Raw genomic sequence first — 18,286 nt, 5'->3', positions numbered from 1 at the left:
ATTAGTCCTCACCCTGAGAATGCAACATGGGTTAAAACTCAGGCAGGAAGGAACTGCAGATGCTGGTTTACACCGAAGATAGACACAAAATGCTGGAGTAACTCAGCGGGTCAGGCAGCATCTCTGGAGAAAAGGAATAGGTGACGTTTCAGGTCGAGACCTTTCTTCAGACTAAATGGCATCTATGTCTGTGTCTGTGTCTCATAAGATCATGTGTTAGGAGCAGAATTAGGCCATTCGACCCATCAAGTCTACTCCGCCATTCAATCATGGCTGATCTATCTCTCTCCTAACCTCACTCTCCTGCCTTCTCTCCTTAACCCCTGACACCCGTACTAATCAACAATCTATCTATCTCTTCCTTAAATATATACTCTAGTGGCTTTGCCTCCACAGCCTTCTGTGGCAAAGAATTCCACAGATTAACCACCCTTCTGACTGAAGAAATTACTTTTGTTTTAAATGGGTTGAAAATCATTGAGTGGCAGCAGGGGATGAAGGCAGCTTGGCCTGGACCTCAGCCACACTTCAGTGACTGCTTGGCGGTGGGTGGGCGTGAGAGAGGACCTGCTCCCCTTGTCCCACCGTCAAATAAGTGATGGACTGCACGGCCTCTCAGGACTGACCTATCATGGCGGGAGCAATTGGCCTATTAAAAAAAACCTCAGCTCGACGGTTCCCCAAGGAAGTAATTAGAACATTCGCTCAATGCTGTGGATGCAGCTTCTGCTTGGGCCCCTGTTTTCATGCTGCAGGGAGCTGCGCTAAATTTAGTATTGATAAATAAGCATGGCACAAACCGAGGCCTCTGTGCTTAATCCGGTGTCACTCTTGAGGAAGCTCGTTGCTGCTTTCACCCGAGTTGAGTAATTGTCTCAGCTCATTCCCACATAACATCATTAGCGCACTGTTTAGACACAAACCCTGTGCAAGAATCAACCAAAACAGACACAAATAGGACTGAAATATTGATGACGGGCATGACTCCGCGGCGTTTGATGTTTCTCGATGTGCTTTGTGGCGGCACTCTGTTGAAACTGTTGTGGCTCCCCCCCGCCCCGATGTTGGGTGGCACAAGTGAAGTTGCTGCAGGAGATCACCGTCCTCACGGTGGGTCCCTGAGAAAGCGGCGACCAGACCGACACAAGCCGGGGCGCGGAAATGGACCCGGGCAGGGGGAACGGGGAGAAGAGAGGGAAGGAACAGGGGGAGCTGGAGGAAGAAGAAAGGGAACGGCAGAGACAAGAGTGGCAGCTGGAGAGACAGAGAGCAAGGAATATATAAAGAGATGTGAAACTGATCTCTGATAGAAGGCTGGAGAGATAGAGTGAGACAGAAAGAAAAAGAGACAAAGATAAACACCAACTAAAAACCAAGCACAGACACACACACACAGTGCAGGAACAAATCAATCTGGCACACATTCCGGCTAATATGGAGAGATAAATGCAGAGAAAGAATGAGACATGCTCACAGAGGCTCAGCAGCTAATTGCCTGGTTTCACAGCTTCTTATCTATTTTTGTTTTCGAACAGGCTTGTCGGAGGCTCATTTTCTCAGAATATTGCCTCCCAATAGGTTTTTTTTTTTCAATTTTGGTGCAGTGAAGCAGAAGGGACTGAGAAAAATCTCTGGAACAATTAGGAAGAACGGCAGCAGATCACAGCAAATTAGCCAATGCAAAGTTCCGCAGCTCCGCCAAAAATAATTGGAGCTGGAGTTAACACCACTTGAGGTTTGTAAATGTTGCCCCAGTTTGATCAACGAGCAACTTGTTCAGTAAGAAATCGTTTTGCTAAAGACCAGGTCCTGTGAACTACAAGCTCGAAAATAAATATCCAATTGGCCACCTTACCTTGCCCCGTTTAAAGCACCCACACACAACATGAATGAATACATCTCTTATACAAAATCCTCGTAAAAGATTTAATCGTGGTGCAGTGATGGCGTTCAGTGTGTCAAATAACGGAAGGCAAGTCATACCAAGCCCATGACTCCGTCACATTGAATCATTACTAGCACGGACATTCTACACGATCTCTGGCCTTTGCTGGTGCTGGCTTTTTGCACTGTCCCATCAAAGGCAGCACTGCCTTCAATGCCTGGGTCCGAACCCTTGGAACTCCCACCTCAAACCCTCCTCACTTTATCTTTCCCTGCCTCCTGTACAAAACAAGCCGCCTTTGCCAAGCATTTCCTCACTTCTCGTAATACCCCTCACTGTGGCTACGTATCATGTTGTGTCTCATTTACACTCCAATTAAGCACTTTTGGATCTTTCACTATTCCAAGGGTGCTGTGTTAATGCTGAATGCTGTTGCACGAACCCTGGCAGCAGCATCCCCCCACCCCTGCGCTCAGTTTACATTCTTACAGGTATCACAGAATGTTATAGTGTGAAAGACCGTTCCACTCATCAGATTGGTACCTGCTCTGGGAGGGGCACTCAATGGGTGGTGCGGTCGGCTGAAAGAGCTGCCCCTGAGCTGGGTACCTCCACCAGAACAGCCCCACTTCATCTAGTCTGCCCATGTAGAGCCAGAGAATCAAGCAGCACAGAAACAGGCCCTTCGGCCCAACTTGCCCATGCTGACCAAGATGCCCCATCTCAGCTGCTCCCATTTACCCATGGAAAGACACAAAATGCTGGAGTAACTGAGTGGGTCAGGCAGCAATCCCTGGAGAACATGGACGGGAGATGTTTCGGGTCGAGACTTCTTCAGGCTCCCCATTTACCCATGTTTGGCGCACATCCTTCTAAACCTTTCCTATCCATTTACCAGTCCAAGTGTATTATAAATGTCATTATAGTAGCTGCCTCAACCACCCCCTCTGGCATGGGGACCATAGACACTGAGAAGGTTGCCCCTCGGGTTCCTATTAAAACTTTCCCCTCTCACCTCAATCCGATGCTTACTTACTTACTTACTGCCCATTATGCCGCCTGGCATGTAGAGCAACAACGCAGGTCCTCCACTCCTGTCTGTTCTGGGCTAGTTTCTGGACACTACCCCAGGTCAATTCCATAGTTTTCATTTCCTCCTCTACAGTTTGACGCCACATGGTTTTGGGTCTCCCTCTTTTCCTGTTCCCTTCTGGAGTCCAGTGCAGGGCTACTCTTGGGATGCTGTCTAGTTCTCTTCTCAGTATATGGCCAGTCCAGTCCCAGCGCTTTCTCATGACGATGGTATCCATACTCTCTTGCTGGCATTGAGCAAGGAGATCTTGGATGGATATGGTGTTTGGCCAAAATATTCTAAGGATTCTTCTCAGGTTCTTAGTATGGAAGACTGACAGCTGCTTGATGTCACCCGCTGTCATTCTCCAGCATTCCCAGCCATATAAGAGGGTGGAGAGGACACAGCTCCTGTATATCTTCAGCTTGGTCTTGGTGCTGTATTGCTGGGACCTCCATACATTGTTTAGCATTCCTAGCCTTGTTTAGCCAGTTCTTAATGTCATTTTGTGCTCCGCCATCGTATCTGACTTTACTACCAAGATAAATAAACTCCTCAGTTATGGGGAGGTCGTTTCCATTCACTTGAATTGGTAAGGGGTTTTGGATGTTTAGTGCCATTCATTCAGATTTTTTCTGGTTTATCTTCAAGCCAATTTGTCGTGCAAAGTCACTAAGATGGGATGTTTTTTTCCTGCATGTGTTTGTGAGTGTGGGAGACCAGAGCTATGTCATCAGCAAAATCAAGATCTTCCAATGTTGAGAAGAGGGTCCATCGTATGCCTCTTGCTTGATCTTCGGCTGTCTGACGCATCACCAACCAATAGCAATATTGACGAGTAGCGCTGACATCACACACCCTTGTCCAACTCCTGTCTTCACCTGGAATGTGTGGTTACTATTCCCTACTCTGCAAGAGAAGTTGGCGTAGAAGCTCTTAATTACTTCGACTATGTGCTGTGGGATCCCATACATTCGTAATATGCCCCAGAGACTGTCCCGGTGGATGCTGTCAAATGCTTTCTCGAAATCAACAAAGTTAATGTACATCTGTCTCTGCCACTCTGTGCACTGTTCTATAATATTTTGCAGGGCAAATATCTGGTCAATGCATACCCTCCCACCACGAAATCCTGCCTGCTCTTTCCTGAGCTGTTTGTCTATGGCTTCTGAGGTACATTGGTATTATAATCTTTGCCAGAATCTTGCTTGGAATTGATAGAAGAGTGATCCCTCTCCAATTGTTACACTCTCTTAAGTTGCCTTTCTTTGGTCTTCTAATGATGACTCCTTCTGACCAGTCATCAGGTATCTCCTTTCTTTCCCAAAATAGCTGTGAAAAGTGGTACAAATACTTCGGCTGCAAGTTCTGGGTCCGCCTGAAACAGTTCTGCATTGAGGTTATCTTGGCCAGGGGCTTTTCCACTTTTAAGGGACTTAATGGCTATAACAATTTCCTCCTTAGTTGGTGATTCAGTGCTAATATCTAGGTCATCCTCTGCTTGTTGGGTGTTAGCCTCTATTATGGGCGGTGTTCCATTCAATACTTCAGTAAAGTGTTCCACCCAGCGGGCTTCTTGTTCTGTTTCTGTTGTTGGGAGTCGGTCCTTTTTCATATCATATCATATCATATATATACAGCCGGAAACAGGCCTTTTCGGCCCTCCAAGTCCGTGCCGCCCAGTGATCCCCGCACATTAACACTATCCTACACCCACTAGGGACAATTTTTACATTTACCCAGCCAATTAACCTACATACCTGTACGTCTTTGGAATGTGGGAGGAAACCGAAGATCTCGGAGAAAACCCACGCAGGTCACGGGGAGAACGTACAAACTCCTTACAGTGCAGCACCCGTAGTCAGGATCGAACCTGAGTCTCCGGCGCTGCATTCGCTGTAAAGCAGCAACTCTACCGCTGCGCTACCGTGCCGCCCTTTTTGTCTACAATTGGTGTCTCAGTGGTTCGACGATGTTTGCCACAGATTATTTGGGTTATCTTGTAGACAATACAATACAATACAATATATCTTTATTGTCATTGTACCCAGGGGTACAACGAGATTGGGAATGCGCCTCCCATACGATGCAAGTTCTGTGTCTGCCTTAAACAGTTCTGCATTGAGGTTATCTTGGCATGGGGCTTTTCCACTTTTAAGGGACTTAATGGCTATAACAATTTCCTCCTTAGTTGGTGATTCAGTGCTAATATCTAGGTCAAGACCTTCCCTTGCTCTCCTTTCTTATTTGCATCTTCTGCTTGATCAGCTAGATCTTCCAGGTACGCCCGTTTGTCAGCTCTGGCTTTCCTCTGAACTGCTTTGTTGCTTCTTAATATTGCACCTTGTATCTTTTCTTGCAGCCGTTTGGATTTTGTTTCATTTATTTGCTTCTTTCATTTCCTCCTATTTTTAATGGTTTGCCATGTGTCTTCAGTTATCCATTCCTTCTTTATCTTCTGCTTGAACCCCAGGCAAGCTTCACTGGTTTTCACATAAGCTATTTTGGTTTGTTCCCACACAGTATTAATATTAATATTATTTGCATTTGGCTCTGTGTGATCATCCCTATCTACTACTATATCTACCTGTTCCTTAATTGTAGCACAAAAGAACTTTCCACTTTTGGGTCATGCAGTTTCTCAACGACAAACTGTTTGTTGCCTGCCTGTCTTTTTGCTCCCTGTTTTCCTCAGTTTAACTTTGAGAACAGCCAGGACCAGGTGATGGTCGCTACCAACATCAGCTCCTCGTTTAACCTTAACATCCAGTAATGAGCGTCTCCACATGCCGTTTATCATCAGGTGGTCTATCTGGTTCTTATCTCTTCCATTTGGAGAGTACCATGTTAGTTTGTGGATGTCTCTGTGCGGAAAGAGGGTCCCTCCAATTACTAGATTGCAATTGGTGCAGAGTTCTATTAGTCTCTCACCGTTCTCATTTATAAAACCACAGCCCTCTTTGCCCATGGTTCTGTCCTGGTCTGTGTTGTTGTTTCCAACCCTTTGCATTTCGGTCCCCCATCACAATCTTCATGTCATGTCTTGGTGTGTTTTCTAACTCAGCCTGTAGTTGTTCATAGAATTCCTCCTTAACACTATCATCACTATCGTTTATAGGGGCGTAACACTGGATGATGGTTGTATTAATTTGCTTCCCCTTCATTCTGATCTTCATGAGTCTACTATTGACAGGTTCCCACTCTATCAAACTATTTCCTACTCCTTCTCTGTGATTCTCGTCATCCCTTCCTGAGTACAACACTGTCTCCCCTATGCTGGTCCTAAGTCTCCCTGATCCCGTCCATCTGCTTTCGCTTACTCCAAGAAAGTCTAGGTTGTAGCATCTCATCTCTGGTGTCACTTGTGCTGGTTTCCCAGTGTCGTACATTGTTCATACATTCCAAAATCCTATCCTAGTCTTATGTTTGGCATTCAGAACTTCCACCTTCCTGCCAGTGGCTTCCTTTCGGCTTTCACCATTGACATTCATCCTAGCGTCTGTCGATAGCCCTGGAAGTCCGTCATGCCCAGTAGTGTTGAATCCTTCAGTTGTTGTTTCCGTAACATATTCGTTTTACGAGGCGGGGTTGTTAGCCCTGTGCTCAACCCCCGACCTGGAGGACCAGTGGATCGCTCTTCGTCTCGTCTCTACCCTTCGACCTGTCCAGCATGGGAAACCCTAACAGGAGACGAATCTCCCGCTGGCTTAGCTCTAGGGGGTCACTGAGATACACAAGCTCCCCGACCACGACAAGGATGCAATCCAATGGGGAGCTTAATCCGATGCCCTCAGATTATTGCTCCCTTTCCCTGGCATGAATCCTTCACCCTGGTAGATCTGTCCTGCCCCCACCGCTTGCCACCTGCCCCCACCGCTTGCCACCTGCCCCCACCACATGCCCAGTGCAGGGTGCCTGAGCTGATCCCACAAAGCATGTCTGTCAGTAGCCTGACCAGAAAGACTCCTCCGTCCACGATTAAAAGGTAATAAATATGCCTGTGGTGCTTTTTATGCGCTGCATCACACAACCGTGAACAGGTAGGGAACAGAACAAATTGTTTATTTGTCATACATTTCTTTGTTGTTCATTCCAAGAGCAGAATGCGCTGTGACATTTCTGCGACTGCACTAATGCTGTGACGAAGCACTGCGGACTCCACTGCCTGCTACCTGCTGAACCGCAAAACATTAGAAACCACAGCTCGCAGGTAAGCAGGAACAACAAACCCATGAGAGGACTGCGGGCGGGCCGCAAACCGAATCACTGATGCCCCGAAGGAGGTGTGGACTGGAGGAAAATATCCATCGGAACTGCATGGTGCAAAGGGAATCATTCTGCAGAAATGCATTGCAGTGAAGTCAAACATGGGACCATCAGACGATAAAACATGGGAGTGCAGTTAGGCCATTCAGCCCATCGAGTCTGCTCCACCGTTCGATTCTGGCTGATTTAGTTTAGTTTAGTTTAGAGATACAGTGCGGAAACAGCCCCGTCGGCCCACTGGGTCCGCATCGACCAGCGATCCCAGCACATTAAACACTATCCACACACTAGGGGCAATTTACACTTATACCAAGCCAATTAATCTTTTTTTTGGGGTGCGGGAGGAAACTGAAAATCTTGGGGAAAAAACCCACGTACGAACTACGTAGTCGGGATCGAACCTGGGTCTCTGGGGCTGCAAGGCAGTAACTCTACCGCTGTGCCACCGTGCCGACCTATAATAGTGCAATCTATTGTAATAGATAGAGGGATCTATTTTGCCATCACAACCCCCTTCTCTTGCCTTCTCCCCGTAACGCTTGACACCTGTACTAAACAGCAGACCTATTCGATCTCCGCTTTAACACTGAACTGCATCGGTGTTCGATGCAGCCTTCATGCATTGCAGTGACGGCAAAGGTCTCTCACTACTGCAGCGCAGCATGGACGCAACTGCCTTGGTGCTGCACTGCAGCTCGTGCAAAATTACCGGGCAACTTTATGGCAACAAAAATGGACCAACCCTCAGAACGGCTGCACAACTGGAAGGGAACATCCAGTGCAGCCGAGAGCAGCAAAGGGGAGAAGCACGGGCAAATGCATCTCCCCTCAGAACCGCACTGCCACACAGAGGGGATTCCTAGTGTTACAGTCCGGGGGCTAATCCTTCAGAATTGCCCCTTACCAAGAGAAAACATTCAGTCACAATCATAAGATAGGAGCAGAACTAGGCCATTCTGCCCATCGAGTCTGTTCCGCCATTCAATCGTGCTTAATCTATCTCTCCCCCTCAACCCCATTCCCCTGCCTTCTCCCCATAACCCCTGACACCCGTACTAATCAAGAATCGATCTATCTCTGTACCTGTAGCCTTTCACTACACATGACAATAAACGAAAACTGTAAACTCTGCCTTAAAATATCCATTGATTTGGCCTCCACAGCAGTCCGTGGCAATGGATTCCACAGATTCACCACCCTCTGACTATCGAAATTCATCCCCATCTCCTTCCTAAAGGTATGTCCTTTTATTCTGACCTCTAGACCTCTGGGCGTAGTCTTTTCCACTGGTGGAAACGTCCTCTCCACATACACTCTGTATAGTATTGAGGAGGAACACGCTTCAGGCTGCAATACAGTGCAGGGGAAGATCCCAAAGAGCAGCATTGCAACAAGATGGAGCAGGGCTTTTCCACTGAACAGCGCTGTGCTGGGGGCAAACCCAGGAAACTGCATTGCAGTGAAGTGCTCGATTGTAATCAAGCTCGATTGTAATCATGTATTGTCTTTCCGCAGACTGGTTAGCACGCGGCAAAAGCTTTTCACTGTACCTCGGTACACGTGACAAAAAAAATAAATTCAACCTAAACTCAGTACATTAAGAAATGCAAGTGCAGGGAACGGCAAATGGAAAGGCATGGATTAGGGGGTGGTGATCCACAAAGCCTTATTACACTGACGTGTGATGGTGGCCTGACTGGGATAAAGGCCATAACGCATGCTGGACTGGCAGGTAAGGTGCATAAAACTGTTGCAACTCTTCATAACTGCACCACTGCCGGGTGCACGGTGACCCACAGAGCTGCATCACGTAGTGAAAGGTGTGAATAGTGAAAGGCCTGGACAGAGCAAATGTGGAGAGGATGTTTGCACTAGATGGAGAGTCTAGGACTAGAGGCCATAGCCCCAGAATAAAAGGATGTGCCTTTAGAAAGGAGATAAGAAGGAATTTCTTTAGTCAGAGGGCGGTGAATCTGTGGAATTCATTGCCACATAAGGCTGTGGAGGCTGTCAATGGATATTTGTAAGGCGGAGATTGACAAATGCTTGATTAGTACGGGTGTCAGGGGTTATGGGGAGAAGGCAGGAGAATGGGGTTGAGATGGAAAGATAGATCAGCCATGATTGAATGGCGAGTAGATTCGATGGGCCGAATGGCCTAATTCTGCTGCTAGAACCTGTGACCTTATGCATTGCCAAGAGGGTGAACGTTGTTCACAACAGCACGGCAGCAAGAGGGCAGGTCCATCGGAAAGGCTTCAGAACAAGGGGGGGGCTCAAGGGGTGGGGTAGCGTGCACTGGAAGCGCAGCACAGCAAGCAAGTGTCACAGTGAATCAGAGGCAAACAGCAAGGCAGGAAGACAAATAGCCGGAACACAAAACACATGTCAGGCGGCGTTCAGAGGCTGAAGTGGCTAAATCCCGAGGCAAAAGCAAACAGGGCAAGTTAAGTAGCATGAAATATATCTGCATCGATTGTCTCAAGGCAAAGAGTGATCACAAGAGTCGCTGGGAGCTCAGCCGTTTCCTCACTGCAATCATCCTCACTCACGAGGGAGAGCTGGATGGAGACTGTGCACATCCCACTGCCCTCCGACAAAGGGCAGCTTCGGTGGTGAGGGGAGTGAACAGTAATTTGCACTCGAGGAAAGGCTCAGTCCCACCGCTGATGGGAGCAGCCACTGTCTCGGCTGCTGGGGGCTGCTGACAGCTGCCTCACTGCTGCCAAACCCCTCAGTGACTGGAGCAGCGCACAGCAGTGCAGGCTGGAGCTGGCACAGGCACCGACAGACTGCTGGCAACCAGAGGGTGGGTGGCGAGGGGAGGGGAGGGTGGGTGGGTGGCGAGGGGAGAGGATGGTGGGTGGCAAGGGGAGGGGAGGGTGGGTGTGCTGGTTGGCAGGGAGGGTGGGAACCAGAGGGCGGGGGGAGGAGGGGGTGGGGTACGGAGGCATGGGAACCAGTCTACAGAGAGAAGTGTCTCTCAGAGTTTCCAGCAACTGCAGGAGGGAATAAAAATCCCACGTGGGTGCTCAGAATCAGGAACACCCTTCCTCGACAAAATTTGATGAAAGGAATGTTACACCCGGTGCCTGAGAGGAAAGATCGCGTGATACGTTGTCCAGGAATCCTTCAGACACCTTGGATGGGGTCTTTCTGTGCTCCCCTGAGCAACATTAACACTTTAGGTGCTGGAATCATATCGCTGAACCAGAATATCCTTACAGTATTTTGTAGGAAGGAACTGCAGATGCAGATTTACAGAAGATAAGGACACAAAATGCTGGAGTAACTCAGCGGGTCAGGCATCATCTCTGGAGAAAAGGAATAGGTGATGTTTTGGGTGAAGACCCTTCTTCAGACAGAGTCTCTTAGAAGGTAGGAGATAGAAAAGGGAATGGCCAGGGTGGCAGGCATCCTTGACATTGCTGTGCAGAAAGGAGCTGTAGATGCTGGTTTACACCGAGGATAGACACAAAGTGCTGGAGTAACTTGGCGGGTCAGGCAGCATCTGTGGAGAAAAAGAATGGGTGACGTTTCGCGTCGGGACCTTTCTTCAGACTGAAGATGGTCTTGATGGATGGAAGTGATGAGCCAGTGATGGACTGGGCTGTGTTCACCACCCTCTGCAGGCTCAGGTGGTCATGAGCAGAGCAGTTGCCACACCAGGCTGAGAAGCATCCCGTCAAAATGCTTTCTATTGCGCATTTGTAGACATTTGAGAGAATCCTTGTAGACGTGCCAAATCTCATCAGAGGTCTAAGAAAGTATATATGCTGATGGGCTCTCTTGAGTACCCCATCAGCATGGCTGATCCAGGTTAGGCTGCAGGTGCTGTGAATGCCCAGGAACCTGAAGCTGTCATCCATCTCTGCAGCAGCTCAGTTGATGAGGACAAGCTTGCATTCACCCTCCTTGCTTCCTTTGCTCAGCAACCATCTCTCATCTTGCAGACATTAAGGACTAGGTTGTTGTTCTGAAATTGTTCACGTTCGAGGAGTAGAATTTGGCCATTCGGCCCATCAAGTCTACTCCGCCGTTCAATCACGGCCGATCTCTGCCACCTAATCCCATTTTCCTGCCTTCTCCCCATAACCCTTGACACCCGTTCTAATCAAGAACTTGTCTATCACTGCCTTAAAAATATCCACTGACTTGGCCTCCAAAGCCCTCTGTGGCATTGAGTTCCACAGATTAACTGCCCTCTGACCTATGTGACGCCATTTTCCGATTTCTTTCCCGGTACTCTGTCTCATTTCCGTTGTTGATCAGGCCAACAACAGTGATGTCACCGGCAAACGTAAAGATGGAGTTGCCGCTGTATTTGGCCACACCATCATGGGTTGTACAGGGAGTAGAGCAGGGGGCTGAGCACCAGTGTTGGATGTCAGCAGCAGAGCGAGAGATGTGTATGGAGAGAGATATGGAAAGCAGTAGAATGGGGGACAGAGACAGAAAGAGGGAAGGAGTTAGAGATGGATATGGTGAGAGAGAGGTAGATAGAGTGACAGTGAGAGAGATGCAGAAAGTGGAAGATTGGGAGAGATTGAGCAGTGCGACTGGACAAAGAGATAGATTGAGACTTACAAAGAGGTGGAGAGAGCAAGAGAGAGACAGGGGGATCGAGAGTGAAAGAGATGGAGACAACAATAGAATGATACGTTTGTTTCTCCCTCCTGCAGCATTAGCCATTTGCTATCGTGGTGGTTGTTTATAAGGAGCATTTTAAACGAGGTAAGAGGGAGAGAGATGGAGAGGTTTAAGATGGGAGTTTAGGATCCTGATTATTGAAAGCCAAATATTCAGTGGTGGAGAAGATTAAATTCAGGGATGTGTAAGACGTCGCAACTGTCCGAGTTCAAAGATCTCAGGGAAATGCAAAAAGCAATGCCAGGCTGGGCAGAGGAAGCAGACGAGATGCCTCCGGAGATAACGGCAGGTTAACTGGACAGACAGAGCCAGCAGATGGAACGTAGTGCAAAAAAAATTGGAGGTCATTCCATTTGGTGGAAGGGCTAAATATTTTTAAATGGTGATAGTTCCATGAGACCTAGACATTTACAAGCAACTCCAGGGCTCATTAAGAACAGCGAGCAGTTGGTCGCTGAATGATTTGCGGCGTGTATTGTGAGAGACTTTGAGCACAAATGTGAATATACCTTAATCGCTGCTACATTGGGTACTGGTGAAGCTGCACCAAGAATAATTTAGACACATAATTATGCTGCTGCTGGAATAAGGTGCAGAAACAAAGGTGCTGGGGGAACTAACTGTGTGTTTAGTTTGTTGTCAGGTGTACCGAGGTACTGTGAGAAGATTTTGTGTGCTAACCAGTCAGCGGAGAGACAAGTTTACAAATTCACAAGTTATCGGAGTAGAATTAGGCCATTCAGCCCATCGAGTCATAGAAACATAGAAACATAGAAAATAGGTGCAGGAGTAGGCCATTCGGCCCTTCGAGCCTGCACCGCCATTCAATATGATCATGGCTGATCATCCCAATCAGCCATTCAATCATGGCTGATCCCTGCCTCCTGATCCCATTTTCCTGCCTTCTCCCCATCACCCTTGACACCCGTTCTAATCAAGAATTTGTCTTTCTCTGCCTTAAAAATATCCACTGAGTTGGCCTCCACAGCCCTCTGTGGCAATGAATTCCACAAATTAACTACCTTCTGACTGAAGATCAGAGGGTATATCACAATACATGATTAGAAAATTCACTGCCATAGGTGGCCACTATGCAAAGAATTTCACTGTGCCTTGTCATAGGTGACAAAAAAGTATTCCATTGCATTCCAATCCAGCCATCCACCGTGTACAGATACATTGTGTCTGCCAGCATCTGTGGGGGCAAAGGGATTGTTGAAGTTTCAGGTCGAGACACCAAGATGTCGACCATCCCTTTGCCTCCACAGATGCTGCCTAACCCACTGAGCACCGAACTCTCCCTCAGATTTTGCCCAAGAACACTGTACAGAATCAGTCTGAAGAAGGGTCTCGACCCGAAATGTCACCCATTCCTTCTCTCCAGAGATACTGCCTGTCCCACTGTTACTCCAACATTTTGTGTCTATCTTCGATTTAAACCAACATCTGCAGTTCTTTCCTACACAATACTGAACTAATGTTTGGTTGTCCTAGATAAGGAAGAAGATACTTGCAATAGAGGTCATGCAACAAAGGTTCACCAAAGTAACTCCTGGGATGGGAGATTGTCCATGAGAACAGTGTCCATGAGAACAGATTAAGAAAGCAGAGCCTACACCATCTAAAATGTAGACGAATGAGAGATCATCTCGATGAAACATACAATATTCTAATGGCCAGAGTCTGAAGAAGGAGACTCGAAACGTCACCTATTCCCTTTCTCCAGAGATGCTGCCTGACCTGCTGAGTTACTCCAGCGTCTTGTGTCGAATATTCTCATGGACCTTGACAGGGCAAATGCAGGCATGTGTTTACCCTGGTTGGGGTGTTGAGACAAGGCATCAATCAGGACAGAGATGAGAAGTCATTTTCTCACCTTGACAGAGTGAATCTGTTGAAGAGGAGTGTACAGGCTGGGTCACTGAACATATCCAAGGCAGCAATCAATTGATTTTTCGATACTAGATTGTTTTAGGGGTGATTCAGGGATTCGTGGTGGAAAGTGGTTCTCAGGTAAAAGATCAGCCATGATCTTTTTGAATGGCCAGTTGCCGACTCTATTTATTATGTGGTGAAGAGTTTGCAAAGGTAGGGAGAGCTGGGAGTTAAACAGATTTGGAAAATATGGACGAGATGTTTCTATATGTAAGACAGTACTGGGTCCCATTACACCTCCTCCCCCGAATGGTTGGGTTGAGCAGTGGACACAACCTGCTGTCCTCGCTTCTGCGGCAGATGTATACATTGGGTAGATGAGGCGCACCTCAGCAAATCCCACTACGTCTGTACAAGAGGGAAAGGGGCCCTCCCCCTTATCACTGCCCCCCCCCCCCCCCACCCCAGCCCGACACAGCAACCCACTGTGGGTAAGAGGCCATTTCAGTCCTCACCGCTGAAAGAAAGTGCAACAAATGCCAGGCAAACGGAAGCCAAGTCCAATAGACAATAGACAATAGACAATAGGTGCAGGAGTAGGCCATTCAGCCCTTCGAGCCAGCACCGCCATTCAATGCGATCATGGCTGATCACTCTCAATCAGTACCCCGTTCCTGCCTTCTCCCCATACCCCCTCACTCCGCTATCCTTAAGAGCTCTATCCAGCTCTCTCTTGAAAGCATCCAACGAACTGGCCTCCACTGCCTTCTGAGGCAGAGAATTCCACACCTTCACCACTCTCTGACTGAAAAAGTTCTTCCTCATCTCCGTTCTAAATGGCCTACCCCTTATTCTTAAACTGTGGCCCCTTGTTCTGGACTCCCCCAACATTGGGAACATGTTTCCTGCCTCTAATGTGTCCAATCCCCTAATTATCTTATACGTTTCAATAAGATCCCCCCTTATCCTTCTAAATTCCAGTGTATACAAGCCTAATTGCTCCAGCCTTTCAACATACGACAGTCCCGCCATTCCGGGAATCAACCTAGCGAACCTACGCTGCACGCCCTCAATAGCAAGAATATCCTTCCTCAAATTTGGAGACCAAAACTGCACACAGTACTCCAGGTGCGGTCTCACCAGGGCCCGGTACAACTGTAGAAGGACCTCTTTGCTCCTATACTCAACTCCTCTTGTTACGAAGGCCAACATTCCATTGGCTTTCTTCACTGCCTGCTGTACCTGCATGCTTCCTTTCAGTCCAAGTTATGCAATCGGAGCTGGTAGGCAGAAATGCCTCTTCTCCAGAGCACAGGCTTGAACACACTGCAAGACCATCAGAGTCATCCACACAGACAGACCCACTCATACACAAGGCACACACACTCAATCCCACAGACACACACACATTCATTCACTCACACACACACACACACACACACATTAATTCACTCACACACACACACACACACTCATTCATTCACACACACACACACACACACACACACTCATTCACAGACACACACTCATTCACTCACACACACACACACACACACACACACACACACTCATTCTTTCACTCACACACACACACACACACACTCATTCACTCACACACTCAGACACACACACACACATTCATTCACACACACACACACACACACACACACACACACACACACACACACACACACACATCATTCATTCACACACACACACACACACTCATTCACTCACACACACACACACACACACACACTCATTCATCCACACACACACACACATTCATTCACACACACATTCACAATAGACAATAGACAATAGGTGCAGGAGTAGGCCATTCGGCCCTTCGAGCCAGCACCGCCATTCAATGTGATCATGGCTGATCATTCTCAATCAATACCCCGTTCCTGCTTTCTCCCCATACCCCCTGACTCCGCTATCCTTAAGAGCTCTATCTAGCTCTCTCTAGCAGTAAGCTCATTCAGACACATGCATTTACACATACACACACATTCATTCACACACACACAGACATACACATTTACACACACGGACACACTCATTCACACAGACACACTCATTCACACAGACGCCGACTCACTCATTGACACTGACTTATTAACATACACAGACAGCCATTCACAAACACAGATACTCTCATTCGCACTGACGCACTGATTCACACAGATACAGACGCACACATTGATACAGACACACGCATTAACATGCAGACACATTCATTCACGCAGACACATTCATACAGACACACATTCACACACAGGCACTCATTCACACACAGAGGCACAGTCATACACGTGTACATACACAAACACACGCTGACATATATCCACACACACAGACACACTCGTTCACACACGCTCGCACAGACCCACAAACACAGACAAAAGGATTCAGAGACACGGGCACAGATACGCACACACACACACACACACACACACACACACACACACACAGATACACACACACACAGATACACACACACACACAGATACACACACACACACACACACACACACACACACACACAGAAACACATACAGTGTCACGTTCAAACTCTCTCACACGGGGACGCACTGTAAAAGTGGACTTGGTTTGCTGGCTGAGGCAGTAAGAGTTTAGCGGACAGTGAGCCGGTGGCCCCAGGACTCGGGACCAAGTCTCCAGTCACCTGCAGCAACATCTGCAGGAATGACAAGCATCGCGTCAAAACAATCTCCGGGAGGCGCGCTGCAGCCGAACCACAACAAAGGCACAGAGAGAGAGAGAGAGTGCTTGGGACTGCTGCAAAATACTGCTGCAAATACTCCCCTTTCTGCTGCAATTATCCGCTCCCCCCGGCGCAGCTCGCCCTGCCCCTCGGACCCCCACCCGCCTCAGCTCTCCTCATTCTCCCCCTCACTCCCCTTCCCCACTCTCACCCTCTCTCCTCACCCCACTCTCCCCCTCAATCCCCCCTCACTATCCCTCCACACTCCCCTTCCTCACTCTCACCCACACTCTCCCCCCTCACCCCACTCCCTCCCCCTCACTCTCCCTACAAACTCTCCTCCCTCACTCTCACCCTCCCCCCCTCCTCACCCCACTCTCCCTCCACACTCCCCTCACTCTCACCCTCCCCCTCACCCTCCCTCCTCACCCCACTCTCCCCTGACTCTCCCCCTCACTATCCGTCTTCACTCTCCCTCCTCAGCTCACCCTCACTCTCCCTCCCCACTCTCACTCTCCCTCCCTCCCCATTTCTCACTCTCCCTCTCTCCCTCCCCACTCTCCCTCCTCACCCACTCTCTTTCCTCACCCCCTCTCACCCTCTCCCTCCCCACTCTCTCCTCGCCCCCCCTCACTCTCCCTTCTCGCCCCACTCTCCCTCCTCTGTACTCGCTATTCCTGATTTTTTCCTCTCCATCCTCCTTCCTCGTTATTTCTCCCCCCTCACTCTCCTCCCTCACTGTCCCGCTCCTCGCTCTCTCCTTCCCCACTCTCCCCCCTCACTCTCTCTCCCGCCCCACTCTTCACTTCCACCCCCGGCTCGGATGGACTTTAAACTTCCCTCGGCAGTGGCTGTTCCCTGAAGCCCCTCCAATGTCAGCCAGTGCAGCCTCGCCTCGTTCATAACCGCCCCCCTGGGCTACAGCCGACCCTGCGGGTAGTTGGGTGCTGTGAGGTGCCCCCTCCAACAACCCCCCTCCTCCTCCAATTCACCCCCCATCCCCACAGCAAAGGGGAGCCGGACCGGTCGGACCAGCAGCTCCACCACCCCCCCCCCCCCCCCCCCCCCCAACCTCCAGCCACCCCTCAGACCCGCTGCCGACCCTCCCACACCCAAGCCATGAGTGTCAGAGCAAAACAGAAACATCTTCACATTGCGCCTCGCCTCATGCAGCATAACGCACGCTGGGTGGCTGGCTGGCTGTTTAAAACAGTGATCACAAAAGACACACAGGGTGGAACACAACACGCCGCGGCCGCTTCAACATACTGTGGTCCCTCGCTGGTGGCGCCTTGTCCATCGCCGAGGTCCGCCTGCACGGAGATTGGTGTGAGCCAGCAGCTCATAGAGAGATGGCTCGGACTGAGAGAGAGACTTGATGTGTGTATTAAAGCTCCCTCCTGTCTCTGACTGTCTCTGACTCTCTCTCTCCCTCTCTCCCTCTCCCTCTCTCCCTCTCTCTTTCAGGCTCCGACACCTTCTGAGCCTGTGCGAGGAGCTTTAAAATCCATTCATTTATTAAGTTGCCCAAGGATGGATGGTTGATCAAACTGTCCTATCGCCAGCTCGTAACACTGGCAGGTAACTCCACAACGAGAGAGAGGGGGAGGGCTGATTGATACTCACTGGCTGACAGCAGGGCTTGGAGGTGGCTGGGCGGCAAATTGTTGGAGTGCTCCAGGTTTGAGAATGCAGATCTTTCCCATGGTATACCCTTCCTCTTTGCAGTCCGGACCTTCTTTCAGCAAGGCGGTGCCACCCAATGCCCGGGCAGCATCTCGTCTCTCTGCCGCACTGCTCTTATGTA

At 49.0% G+C, this 18,286-nt stretch overlaps 1 protein-coding gene across 1 annotated transcript in view; it reads right to left on the bottom strand.

Annotated features, from left to right (window-relative positions):
* Positions 1-17,984, bottom strand: part of LOC144607922 (1-phosphatidylinositol 4,5-bisphosphate phosphodiesterase eta-2-like) — a 182,338-nt gene extending 164,354 nt beyond the window's left edge. The window contains exon 1 of the mRNA XM_078425056.1: positions 17,749-17,984. Within this exon, the coding sequence (XP_078281182.1) occupies positions 17,749-17,779 (31 nt within the window). The 5' untranslated portion in view covers positions 17,780-17,984. The remainder of the gene's footprint in view (positions 1-17,748) is intronic.
* Between the last annotated feature and the right edge of the window lie 302 nt (positions 17,985-18,286).

Source organism: Rhinoraja longicauda, chromosome 30, assembly GCF_053455715.1.
Source record: "Rhinoraja longicauda isolate Sanriku21f chromosome 30, sRhiLon1.1, whole genome shotgun sequence".
NCBI classification, from domain to species: Eukaryota; Metazoa; Chordata; class Chondrichthyes; order Rajiformes; family Arhynchobatidae; genus Rhinoraja; species Rhinoraja longicauda.
The sequence above is the reverse complement of the archived record's forward strand: the minus strand, read 5'-3'. Positions and strand labels throughout refer to the sequence as shown.